Source organism: Narcine bancroftii, chromosome 10, assembly GCF_036971445.1.
Source record: "Narcine bancroftii isolate sNarBan1 chromosome 10, sNarBan1.hap1, whole genome shotgun sequence".
In the NCBI taxonomy this organism is placed as follows: Eukaryota; Metazoa; Chordata; class Chondrichthyes; order Torpediniformes; family Narcinidae; genus Narcine; species Narcine bancroftii.
Window position 1 is genome coordinate 16732549 of NC_091478.1, and position 14061 is coordinate 16746609.

General features: G+C 38.8%; 1 protein-coding gene across 4 annotated transcripts in view; it reads right to left on the reverse strand.

Moving 5' to 3' along the window:
- hspa12a (heat shock protein 12A) overlaps positions 1-11233 on the reverse strand; it is a 90282-nt gene extending 79049 nt beyond the window's left edge. For 3 of the 4 annotated variants that reach the window (XM_069900031.1, XM_069900032.1, XM_069900030.1), the window contains exon 1: positions 10915-11233. In XM_069900031.1, coding sequence (XP_069756132.1) covers positions 10915-10954 — 40 coding nt within the window. In that variant the 5' untranslated portion in view covers positions 10955-11233. Of the gene's footprint in view, positions 1-4433; positions 4494-10914 lie in introns of all 4 variants that reach the window. The other variant, XM_069900033.1, reaches the window with a different exon arrangement.
- Positions 11234-14061: the final 2828 nt, after the last annotated feature.

Genomic DNA, 14061 nt, shown 5'->3' on the forward strand with positions numbered 1-14061 from the left:
GATTTTTCATATTGGTTAAGTGCTTTTAGCAAATTCATGTCCCAGTTGTGAGCACCATATATTATAGAGTGACGTTGCTTTACTTGGATGGCTGCCAGTGCCTGTCACAATCATCAAACTGAACATTTGGATTAAATAGATTAGGATTTATTTTGAAACTATTGGAGAAGGCATCGCAATGTCTCTGGGATAAATTTGATTATCAGAAAGTGTGGGAGATAGGGACAGCAAAGTATAATATGTCACTGTCTCTGTCTCTCACAGTAGCATCAGTCTGGTGTTTTTCAATAGCTTTCTCCTTCAGTGAAAAGAGTGGAGTTGAAAAATGCTGATTTCTTTGCAGTCTCTCATACTGTATTTACTGAAATCCAGCTCAGTACTGAGTGACCCACCAACCAAAGACCATCACATTCAATGGAGTTAAGGTAGGGACTGGATCTTGTGTTTTAAATCAGTTGTTAATATCATATCATTGGAGCCATCAGATGTTCCCACCATCATGCTTTCTTTAAGAAATATAATCTCCTGGAAATTACTTGAAACAGTATCAGAATATGATGTATAGAATGAGTTAACATTTCTCTGCAAGCTGAGAACCTGGGTTAAGGTAAAAGGTGAAATGTTTTTGGGGAACATTGGGGAAAGCATTCATATCCAGAATGGTGAGAGTGTAGAATAGACAATAGACAATAGGAGCTGGAGTAGGCCTTTCGGCCCATCGAGCCAGCACCGCCATTTTACAGATCATGGCTGATCACTACCATCAGTACCCCTTTCCAGCCTTATCCCCATAACCCTTAACTCCTTTGCCCACTAGGAAGCTGAAGTTCCAGCTGAAGTGGTGAATGCAGGCCCAATTTTGACACAAAAAATTTGAATAGGCATGTGGATGGCAGGGGTATGGTCCAGGAGAAGGTCAATGGAACAAGGCAGATTAACAGTTTGGCATTGATTAGATGGACTGAAGGGCTTGCAGTATTCTATGTTTCTATGGTTTTAAAGCAGTAGAGAGTAATATTTGATACAAATATGTTAAGTGCTCATACAATATTAGCAGTCATGGTATATTGGAGCCCTATTTAAAGTCCATTTGGGTTACTCCACACCATCCCTTCTCAAAACATCACATGCATACAACAATTTGAGACCCTGTTGCCCACAACTTTCCAAAGTGTTAAAGGTCATCAATGCAGAACGATAAATATTGAATTTCTGATTGATCTTGCTGGTTCTAATTCTGTTACAAAATTTTCTCTCATTTCTCTTCTTAGATCCTCACTTCCTATATCTCTAAATAAAGTAACTAATAATCCAATGTTTAAACATACTTTGAGGATATGTGTATAATTTAGAAACATTTTGGTTTAATGAGATATTCTCTCTCTAGTCCTATTTTTTCTAATTACTTCTTTAAACCTTCCGTGATTGATGTAATTTTTAAAGAATGGTATAGATTGGGCATTAAATGTTTTAAAGACTTATTTGTCAAGGGGAGTCTCACTTCTTTTAAACAACTTTTAGTTAAATATGGCCAATTATATATATTTCCTAAGAGGACTGATAAGAATTTAATTGATGTAATTTTTAATTTATAACCTTTCTATAATGGTTCAATATCTAATATTTATGATATGTTGTTATGAATAAGAGAGGTTCCCTCAGATAAAATCAAACAAGCCTGGGAACAGGACCTACTACTTTTAATTCCTGAAGAAACTTGGAATATAATTTTCAAATTAGTTAATACCTCTCCTTTATGTACCCGCCACTCTCTCCTACAATTTAAAGTAATCCATAGGACTCACATGTCCAAAGTCAAACAATCTCATTTTTATGTGGCTGTATCTCCTCATTATGATAAATGCATCAATGCAGATGCTTCATGAATTCATATGTTTTAGACATGCCAGAGTCTTGAGAAATACGCCCCTTTTAAAATTAATTTTAAACCAAATCCCCTAACTGCTTTATTTGGTATTATTGGAGAGAGTGACATAACTTCAACGATATCTGAGCTGCATGTATTAGCTTTCATTTCTCTTATGGCTAGGCAGGCGGTGTTGCTCAGTTGGAGGGACATTACTCCATCTAATCATACTCAATGGCTACACGACGTCATGTCATGTTTAAACTTAGAAAAGATTAGATGCTCAATTTCCAATTTGAATGTAAATTTTCAAACCCTGTGGGGGCCCTTTTTGAGTTACTTTTATAATTTTTGATTTGTTATTAAGGTAGAAATGTTGACTTATTGGGTAATTTATCACTCTGTTAAGAATTCTGTCTTTTGTTTTTGGCCAAACAGCTTCTTTCTTGGTAGTGGGTTTAGATTTTCCTCTTTATAATAAAATATCAATATAATCTATTTGATTAAAATGTGGAGTACCTTGGATGAAGTGATATGATTTAAGTGTAATTTTTAAATTTTAGCATATGTACTCCATATTTTTGGATGTGAAATTTCAATGTTAATAAAAATATTGAAAAAGAAAAGATCTTGCTGGCAGCCAGTCTTCCCATCAGCCGCTCAATCTGACAGAATCGCTAATATAATCCAAAGGTTCTACCACTGTATGGATTTCACTGAAATTTCAAATTCCTTTCAGCTTAATCAATAACCCTTTTCCTTTAAACTCTACATGTTGCCTATCCATAAACTTGAAGCTAAAGCCTCATCCTTCAATATTTTGAACATTAGCTGAAGTTAGCCTCGCATTTGCCTGGTTTACAAATAACAATTACCAACACCCTGACTAATTAAGAACTTACCTCTATTCCCACATGAAAGCCCTCTCGATTTGCTTTTGCTTTGGTTACTGAATTTACTAATTACCGGTACTCTTTCTTAACAAAGACTTCTATTGAAAATAATAAATTACTTCATCAACATATAGAAAACAAACAATTTTAATTAAAATACTGTACAACAAATATGAATTGGTCAACTGCAAAGGATTAAATTTGATTTAATATTCTGATTATTTTAGTGGTTTCTTAATGTTGACAGCTCCAGAGAATCTTTTGGGACTGGACTTGCTTCAGGTAAGATTTCCATGCTTAGCACGTTTAATGCATATACTCTGAGGTGATGCTGAGTTTGCTGAATCGGCTTTGTGTCAGGGGAATGATATGAGGTTTCAATAGTGACATTCAAGACTGACGACCCTCGTTAAGTATCAGCAGAAATTGACCTTCATAGTGGAGGAGGTGAATTTCATTGAAACATAGGAATGTATAGCATTGAAATGTGTCCTTTTTTCTTATCTCTGCTAATCCAATTTGTCAACTGCAGGCCTATGTCCTTCCACACTTTTCTATACAAGTATCTGTTCAAATGCCCTTTAATAATATCTGCCTCTACTACCTGCATTGGTGGGTCACACTACAAATTTACCAAGCTGTGTGTAATAAGCTTATATTTCAGAGTTGCTTTAAATTTCTCCTCTCTCACCTGAAACGTGCTCTCTTGATCTAGACTCCTGTGCCCTGAGATGAAGGTTCTGACCATTTTTCCTATCATGTCGTCATAATTTTGAATGCTATAAATCTCTAAAAGCTCACCCTGCTTCCCAAACAGGAGAATACACACAGCCTATCCAATCTTTACAGCAAAGAAATAGGCCCCTTTGGCCCTTCTAGTTTGTGCCTAATTTCACTGACCTGCACCCAATCCATACCTCTCCCACCCATGTACTGTACCTGTCCAAATTCTTTTTAAATATTAAAATCGAGCCCACATTTACCACTTCAGCTGGAAGCCCATTCCACACTCCCACACTCTCTCATGTTCCCCCTAAACTTTTCCTCTTTCACTATTAACCCATGCCTTCTGGTATGTATCTCACCTAACCTCAGTGGAAAAAGCCTATCGACATTTACTTTGTCTATTCCCCCTCATAATTTTAAAAACCTCTATCAAATTTCCCCTCATTCTTCGAAAGTCCTAACCTGTTTAATGTTTCCCTGTAACTCCAATCCTGAAGTCTGGGCAGCATCCTAGAAAATCTTCTCTGCTCTCTTATTGATATATTTCCTTGTAATTACACCCTTTCCTCGTTGATTTGACCACCAAAAAAAGGAAGAACTACTGTGCACCCCCATGTCCCCTGAAGATGTTGTACTATCAATATCTGAGGATGATATGTGGGGTTGCCTTCAGGAGAGTGAATCCAAGAAAGCATCTGGAGTTTCTGGCCAAGTACTGAAAACCTGCGTGGAGCAACTTCCCAGATATGCTCAATATCTCACGCTGGCAGGGCATGGTACTCATCTGGTTCAATTGTACCTGTGCCCAAGAAGAATGTTGTAACCTGCCTAAATGACTACTAACTAGAGGCACTCACATCCATATGATGAAGTGCACTGAGAGACTGGTGTTGAAATATATCAGCTCCTGTCTGAGCAGCAACATGGATTAGTTTCAATTTGCCTACCGTAGCAGCAGGTCAATGCCAGATGTCATCTCATTGGCTCTACACAAAGACCTGGAACACCTGGACAGCAAAGATGCATACATCAGGATGCTCAATATTGATTACAGTTCAGCATTCAACACCATTATCCCCTCAAAATTAATCAGCAAATTCCAAGACCTGGGCCTCAATACCCCACTGTGTAATTGGATCCTGAATTTCCTCATCTCCAGACCACAATCAGTGAGGATCGTTAAGAACATCTTCTCCACAATGTGCATCAGTTCTGGGGCACCACAGGACTGTGTTCCAAGGCTCAGTACAATAACGATACAATGTAAACATGTTTGATGATACCACTGTAGTGGACTATAAAATGGGGCAATGAGACAGCACACAGGAAAAAGATTGAAAACTTGGCTGAATGATGCACAAAAAACAACCTCGCACTCAATGTCACTGAAATAAAGGAGCTTTAGGAAGGGAAAACCAGACATGTACGAGCCAGTGATCATTGGGGAACCAGAGGTGGAGTGGGTGAGAAAATTTAAATTCCTGGGAGTCACTATCTTAGAGGGCCTTTCCTGGACCCCATACGCGGATGTCAACGTAAAGAAAAAAAATGAGCATCTCTACTTCTTCAGAAGTTTGCGGAGATTTGTATGTTATGAAAACCATGGCAACCTCTAGATACGTAGTGGAACTTATGGTGACTAGCTGAATCATGGCATGGTATTGGGGCATCAATACCTCTGAGCGGAAATCCTTGCAAATGGTACATCACAAACAAAAATCTTCCCACCATCAAGAAAATCTACATGGAATGCTGCCATTGAACAGCAGCAGCAACCTTCAAGTACTAACATCACCAGGACATGCTCTGTTCTAGCTGTTTCCATCAGGAAAGAGGTAAAAATGTCACAAGATTTGTCGCATCAGGTTCAGGAATAGTTGTTACCCCTCCACTATCAGAATCCTAAACAAAAAATTCAATCAGAGACTCATTTACGGCCTCTTATTTTGCATATATTTATTATTGAATATTTATTTTCTGCATTGCACAGTCAGTTTATTTACATTTCTCTTTTTTGTATACATATCTTTTCTTCAGTGCAGATTTTTCCCCAACAGAGAAGTAGAAATTCTGCCTGGCCCACAGGAAAATTAATCTCAAGGTTTTATGTGATGTCATGCATGTACTTTGACAATGAAATTGAGCTTTGAACATAACTACATCCTTCCATGCCAGGCAAAATTCTGGTAAGTCTCTCATGCACTGTGTTTTTTACAGGCACATTCTTTCTGTAGTGTGGTGACCAGAACTGTTCACTATACTCCAAATTCAGTCTAACCAATATATTGTACAACTGCAATATGATGTCTCAACTCCTATTCTCAACTCCTTGGCTATGAAGACAAGCATACCAAATTCTTTTTCCATTACCCTATCTCCCTATGTCACTAAATTCAGGGAGCAATTGGCTTAAACCACAAGATCTCTCTATGCATCAATGATCTTGTCATTTACACTTTGTTCTTCCAAAGTGCATCGCCTCACACTTAAATTCTATCTGCCATTACTCTGCCCAACTTTTCAGCTGAGCTATGTCCACCTATGTCCTACCATTTGGAGTGTTAGATAATCTCCTTTGTTACCTATCTATCCATCAATTATTGTTGTGCTTGCAAGAATCCTAATTATACCCCTATATTTTCATCCGTAATTTATTACGATCCAGTTGTAAAGTGTTTGCTAAATTTTAGCAGCTTTTTAAAACCAAAATTGCTTACCTACCAATAATATATAGGTAGTCCCCGATTTACCATCGTAATGGGGATCAAATAATTGGTCATATCTTGGAATTGGCGCAAATCAGAATTGTGCCCGTAAACGTGAAGTGCCCAAGTCTTAAAAAGCAAACTTTTTAATTAAATCTTGCTTTCATTGTACATTAATTGTACATTTGTACACTTGGCAAATCTTTCCACATTCTGTTCCATGTTTATCTTGTTACTCGGCGTTTTGGGGTTCCGAGCTGGGCGTGGGCATCTTGATTCCTGTGCACATGCGTGAGCCTTCGGTTAGTGCATGCCTGAGCCTTTGGTGGGTTCATGTATTGGAGTTCAGTTGGCACCATGACAATACTGAAATCACATCCTTAACTCCGGTGCATGTCAGCCAAACTTCAATAAGTGAATGTGCCTACCGAAGACTTGTGCATTCGCCCAGGAATCAAGATGGCTGCATCCAGCCCTGGGAACCTGAACACCGACTAGCAAGGTAAGTATGCACATTTTGGCTTTTATATGCCCTGTATCTCTGTTATAGTTTGTGAATTACAACATAAGCTGCATAAATTTTACACATTTTACAAAAAAATTCAATTGTATGTGCAGATGGTCGTAAGTCGGGGTCCACCTGTACCTTCCTCTTGCTCCTTATTCAATTCATTGTGTTGGGGACTTGCAATAGCTATATTTGCCTATCTCTCAAATCTGAGGTCATACAGTAAAAGTCAACAGCTTTTCTTTAACCTGGTAGACTCATCACAGCTGCCCTGGTACCAATCCATAATTGATAACACATGGAAAAATAGAAAGATCTTTGAGTTCAAAATATGAATATCTTTGTGAGTGAGGAGATGAGTTAGTCATAGAGATATATAGTAAGGAAATAGGCCCTTCATCCCCCAAGTTTGTAATAACCGTGAACATCTATTTAGACTTTAATCTTTTTTTAAATTTTCCAGTTCCTTCTGACAAACTATGCACATGACTATTTATTGAGTTTGGCATTGCTCTTAATTTAAATAACTGTTTTCTTCATCACAAACAATATTAAAACATTTACTATTGAACATTACCTATTGAATCTAAAGTGTTACATTAGCTTAACCACATCAACCAATGGATTCCCCAAACTATTCACTGTTGAAGTGAGCAATTATTTCCATCCAAGACCACTCGCCACCGTGATAGCGATAGATTAGAATCTGTTGGAATGTTTTGGTATGAGAGAAGTTGGCTCTGTTTTATGTGGAGAAAATTTGTGTTGGTGATTGAAGTCAGTCTTATTCCAAGGCAATAAAATACATTCACAGCCCAAATTAATTTGCCTTGTTTTTAACATTAGATTTGCCAAAGCCCATGTATAATCCAGACACAAAGTTCCTGCAACTGTCTTTGTCTGAAAAGTTGTAAACCTAACTTTTAACTAAATTAGGAATTTAAATCACTTCTTCTGGTTTTTTTTTAATTAAAAAAAAATTTAGACATACAGCATGTTAACAAGCCATTTCAGCCCATGAGCCTGTGCCACCCAATTTACACCCAATAAACCTACAACCCCAGTATATTTTGAACGGTGGGAAGACACCGGAGCCCACGCAGACATGGGGAGTACAAACTCCTTCCAGACAGCTTCAAGAATTGTATTTTCTTAAAAATGCCATGCATACGATGTCTAAATGATAGTATAATGTCTTCTGATGTTTCATTACATTGAAACTAGCAGAGCAAAATCAGCATTTTCTAGCTTGGGCACTGGTATCTCCCATTTGTTTTACGCTTGCTCTTATGTCCGGATCTGTGCTAATGCATTTCTCGACAACGTTCAATGTAATGGTGACACTTTGGTGTCCCAGTGGTGCAGGTAGTGCAATCGCCTCATACACTCCTGACCCAGGTTTGATCCTGCTTGTGTGTGGTTTGTACATTCTCCCTGTAACTTTGTGGATTTCCTGAGTGCTCCCATTTCTTCCCATATCCAAAAGATGTTAGGTTATTCCAAGAGAGATCACAGGAGTCTCCATTTCCACCACCACCACCACCCCCCACCCCCCACCATCAAAGTGATCTACCAGGATCATTGGCGGAAGAGGTGCGCAAAATCATTGAGGACCCCTTCCACCCCACCACACAAAGCATCTTTCAGCTGCTCCTGTTGGGGGAAAAAAAATACAGAGCCTACACCACCGGGCTGAGGAGCAGCTTCTTCGAAGAGCAGAAGGACCAAAGGAACTGCTCACATCAACCATCCGAGACTCTAATGCTGTCAAAGGAAATATTTGTCTGTATAAATAATGTGTGTGTGTGTGTGTGTGTGTGTGTGTGTGTGTGTAGATAGATAGATACATCCTGCATATATATTGTTTGTAAGAGTGTTATATCTGGCGTGTTTTGGATGGAGAACCAGAGAACACTGTTTCGTCAGGTTATACTTGTGTAATCGGATAGCAATAAAATTGAATTGACAGCACAGAAACAGGCCCGAATGCCCACAATATCAATGCCAACCATCAGTTCTCATCTACACTTTTCCCATTTTCCAGCATTTAGATCAAAGTTTGCAATGCTTCATGTGTTGTTTTGGAGAGAGAAAGTTTTACTTTGGCTGGGACACACAATGATCTTTGCATGGTCAAATTCTTTCCCCTTTGGGTGCCACTGAACAAAACACACGAGGTTCTACTCTGGGCACATCTGGTAGGCACTCTCGGATGGAACAATTTAAGGATGTGTACTCAAAGACTCCTTTTAAAAAAAAACATTTCCGACATCAACTGCTGAAAATGATGGGAATGTTCAGGATGGTGCCGGGAATCTTGAATCCATGCACATGGAGCTCACAGGGACTCTGATAAATGGTCAGGAGCAAGGCATAACCTCACAAACTACCCACCCACCCCATCAGGTACCATTTGCGGAAAAATCCACAGTTAAGTTAACCTCCTTTACAAGGAGAATACATTCTAAAGAACAAACATACGAGTGCACAAGTATCTGAAGTGTAAGGTACACTTCTCGACCACTGGAATTTGACACAGATTTCGCTGGAATTATATGCTCACCTCCTTCTCACTCTTCACGCTGCCAAGTACATGAGGGTTAACCAGCCAATTTACCTAGTAACTTACCAGTGTGAAACATCCCAATTGGGCAGGGCAGGTCAAATTCAACCAGGCTTGGAGACATGAGGGGTTGGGGTGGGTACTTTCGGAGCCCGGCTGCCAATCACCTTCAGGTGGTGTGAAAGCACGACCTGCTCTTGCATTGTCACCACTGGAGCTTAAAATCCCCGGTTGCCAATTTACCAGGTAACTCATGCTGCAGTGTAAAAGGCTCCTCGGTGGTGCAGCCTTCCTAGGAACTTTATCCGGTTCCTGATGGCAGGGATAGTGGTGTGAAAAAGCCTACAGATGCTTCTTGCCGTGTTGCTGCAAAGTACCTGCTGCACCAGTTTCAGTGAGGTAGTGTACAATTTTAACAATAAAGCGAAAGAACTAGTCTTGGTTGTTGCATTCTTGCCCATTGATTCTCATAATGCAAATCAATAAAGTTAGTCAGATAACACTGAAAAAAAATCACAACACCAGCATTATTTAATTTCGAAGGAACACTCACTCATTCTTTTTAATAGGATAAAATTAATTGCAAAATCTATTCAAACATATTATTTCTGTCCAGTCACCACTGGACTATAATTATTCCTCTAAGATTTCAAAGGATCAAACAACCTTGATTATTAAGAGGGAAAAAAACAAATCTATGAAGCTATTTTCCCTCTAGTTTTCATTAATCTTCTCGCTGAATATTCAAAATAGTTCTGATCTTTCCACTATTAATGTGATCCATTTCTGAGATCTCTGGGCTACAAACAAATCCTTCAAGTCAAGAGTACTATTTCATCCTGAGTGCAATTACATTCTTGCAGGTCATGAGTAGAAGTCATGGCGTCTGGACTGTGATGTAAACCAGCTCCATGTATCTCTGGAGACTAAACATCTTGCAGAAACCCTTCCTTGTTGGTGCAATCTAATAATACCACAACTATAAACATGGTTAACTGGGTAATTGTAAGAAGTTAATATGACCATTTAGGGATTTTTACACATATTTTTGAGTGATTATTGATAAATGTCCTTTTGATATTCAGCTTCTTTTACTGCCCTGCAGTTAATGTTATTCAACATAATTTAAGTGCAGTTAAAAGCATGTCCTATCTAAGACATAGACAGAAACAATCTTGTTATAGTTTAAATTTTCATTAGTTTTATTTAAAGTTAGCTTTTTTAAAAATCTTATCACTCTCATGGCAATAACTGCAATCTAACCATTATATTTTACTAAAAAATATATTTTCAGCAGATAAAGTAACATTTAAGATTAAAGTAGAAAAAATAAACAGTAGGAAACTAAAAAAAAAATGAAAGACTATACGAATAGATTATGGCACAGGGTTTCTTCACCTGGAACAAATCAGTTCTTGTAATCTTATGCGGCATCAAATCCCACAAGTCCACATCCATGTGACTTATTACAATGGCTGGGCTCTGCAGTGAAGTCAGACTTTACAGGATACTAAAGGCAGTCCCGATCCTACAGCTATCCATTTTATGGACAGAGTGAATAAAAAAGACAAGTACAGTTCTGTTCCTGACAGTAATTTCAGACTCCTGCAGCATGGTTTTTTTTCTACTGACAACAGTAAAATCTCTCTTACCTGCAGTCTGACCCTCAGTCACAGATTCCTTTCCAGACATTGTAGTGAATCCAGTCAACAATCTGCAGTGCTTAAAACCTTTTAATCATTAGATTGGCAGAGACTCAAGCTCACTGAGCACTCTCTGCCATTAAAAAATTGCAGTCAAGCTGTGGTTTGTCCCTTGTCTTTTCTTTTACCTCTCCCTCTGTGGCCAAAAGTCCTTCAGTTCAGTAAAGCCTGTCTTTGACCCTCCCCCTTCGCTAAAAAGGCCTCCCTGCTGAAATTAGCCCAAACATGAGGGAAGAAATGAGCTAGCTGCTTGCTCTCTTGTGCCTCATGTTTCTGCAGAGCTCCGCCTCTAGAATGTGATCATACTCAGTGTCAGCACTGGCAGGGAAGGGCTTCCTACCCTGCGGTAAAGAACTGAGCAGCAACAATACTATCTGCCAAGACGGACTACGGCATGAAAGGCAATTAAAATATCTGAGTACCTTCACAGGCCCAAACTGATTAATATAAAATCTTCTGCATTTTATGCTTAATGTTAGATTTTTCTATTTTAATTCAGATTGCCTTTGAAGCGCAGTGTCACACTGCAGCTAATTATGTTTTTAATCTAGAATAGTAAGTGCTGTAAACTATGCAAGAACAATTGTTCCAAATATTGTCCCCTGCAGGAAACCGTTCTAAATCGGGGAAATGGATTAAATAACTATTGTATACACAGCTGCTCTCCATCCCTTTTGCATTTGCTTCAATGTTCCCACCCCTTCCTGTCCTATGAAATGTAGTTAACTATTCTTTCATTTCCCAACTAAATTGTTCCCCAAAGCTAATGAAAATGATTTTTTTTTAAAACTGATTTGTTTCTTATTTGGGTATAAAATTCACACATTAATCAGGAACATCAAAAAGAATCTCAATATTTTGAAGAACCCTGTATTTCTGCACTATTTAAAAAATCCAGGTTTCCAGTGGCAGACCCTCAGATCAATGTGGTTCCAACCTGTCACACAGCAATTTCCTTGCATTCTAATAGCCCCTCCGATACTTGGGTTCTACCATTTCCGACCTCTTGTACATCCATGGTTTTCAACAGCCATATCATAGTAATCCAGGCCCTCACAGTAGTCATTCTGTTGCTAAGCATTGCTGGCATTGACACCAATATGCAATAAAACAAACAAACAGAAATCATAGCTAATCCGAACCTTTAAATGAAGTTCATTTAAATGAAGAACTACTCCAGATGCACTGGCACAAAGCTGAGAGCATATATAAATTGCACTCAACACTTCAATTCAGGGAATGTCCTTGGCTGCAAGGAAGGATCAAGAGGTCATATATCCATGCATCTAATTTCCAACATATTCCTAAATTGCAAAGGCTCTAAAGTCTGGAATATGTTTCAGTGCTATTAAACTGCTGGTTAACTATCAATGCAATCAGGCCCACTGTGTCATTATTAGCATCAAACAACTAGTAGGCCCTCAAGCTCTGGAATTAATTTATAAGGCTCTTTGCCTCCCTATGGGTTACAAATAAATTAAGATACTTCCTAAATTTTTGTCCAAATAGATCTTGACATAAGCCAATCCTTGGGAAACATGAAAATTTGCAGACACTGTGCTTGAAGTAAAAGCACAGAAATGCTGGAGGATCTCAGCAAGTCTCGCAGGAAGTGGAGATGCATTATCGGCGTTTTGGGCCTGAGCCCTTCTTCAAGGTACGAGCAAAACAAACAGACATACATCTGTATTAAAAGACTGGTGAAAAGGGAAGCATGGTGGGGGAAAGAGTACAGACTAACAGACAAAAGGTGTTAATTGTGATAAGATGTAAGGAAAGAAGTGAGAATTTATTGGGGGGGTAGTTTTTGCTCTGTGAAAGGAGACAGAGGGAAAAGGGGGGATAGAGAGAGAGGGTTAGAGGAAAGGAGATATAGGAAAAGATGGGGTGGAGGAGGGATGTTAACATAAAATGGAGAAGTCGGTGTTAACACCATCCAGTTGGAGGGTACCCAGACAGAAGATGGGGTATTGTTCCTCTAATTTGTGGGTGGTGTCAGTATAGCAGTGCATCTGCCCATGGACAGACATGTCAGCAAGGGAATAGCTCAGGGAATTGAAATGGGTGACCATTGGAAGATTCTTGTCATTGCGGTGGACAGAGCCAAGGTGCTAAACCGAGCAATCTCCCAGACTGTGTCCAGTCCTTCTGATGCTAATCCTTACAGATTTTGTTCATATACTAGAGATGCACAATAATATCAAAGTAACCCAAAAGTTTGATGCATGTCCTGTTGGCCTTGAGAAAAACATCAGTAGAACAGACTGTGGAGTAAAATTTATCAATTATTTTCTCAGTTAATCAGTGCCTAATTATTCAAGTTCAACATGAATATGTGAATATTAGGTGATGAGGGCTTGAATCGCAATTAATGTTGCCAAGAGTTAACAACATACTTTTTCACTGCATTGTGGAGCTCAGTTAGGGAAAATGGAGAGATGCCTACAATAATGTAAGGACTTGGGGCACCTTTCAGTTGGATAATTACTGATCCTACATCTCAAGGTTACATGCTCCCTTATCCTTCATACAATAAATGTTTATCTCTTATGTGGCTGCAGACAATAACTGACATGCCCAGCTTTCTGACGTTTTCTTAATCTCAGTCCGTGATGGTCCACCAGTCAACTGAGGCTCTGTGCTCCTGGTTCAGGAAACTCCAGTTTGAGGAAATAATCTTTCAGAATCTACCAGATCAACTTCTCAACAATGTCTGATAGTTTAATAACATCCTGCATTAAAAAAAAGTGAAGGGTTTAGATTAAAATTAGTCTAACTCCAGTGAGTAAAGGCCAATTAGGTTAAATATCTCTCCCTTATCCCAGAGATTAATAGTGAATCCTTTCCACATCACATCCAGGAAAAATAAATCAATTTTTAGTTTTGGAGTTGAAAACTGCAGACAGTACCTCACGTGTGGTCCAACTGAAGCACTGTGTCGGTTCAGCAAGGCCTTGTATGCCAACACCTTGCAAACAATGAAGTATATAACATCTTGTAAGTGTATGGCATTTTCAACAAAGCAACAAAAAAAAAATCAAAGGTCCTAACAGTTGGGAGTACAGAACACAAAGATAGGGAGGTAATTCAAATTGT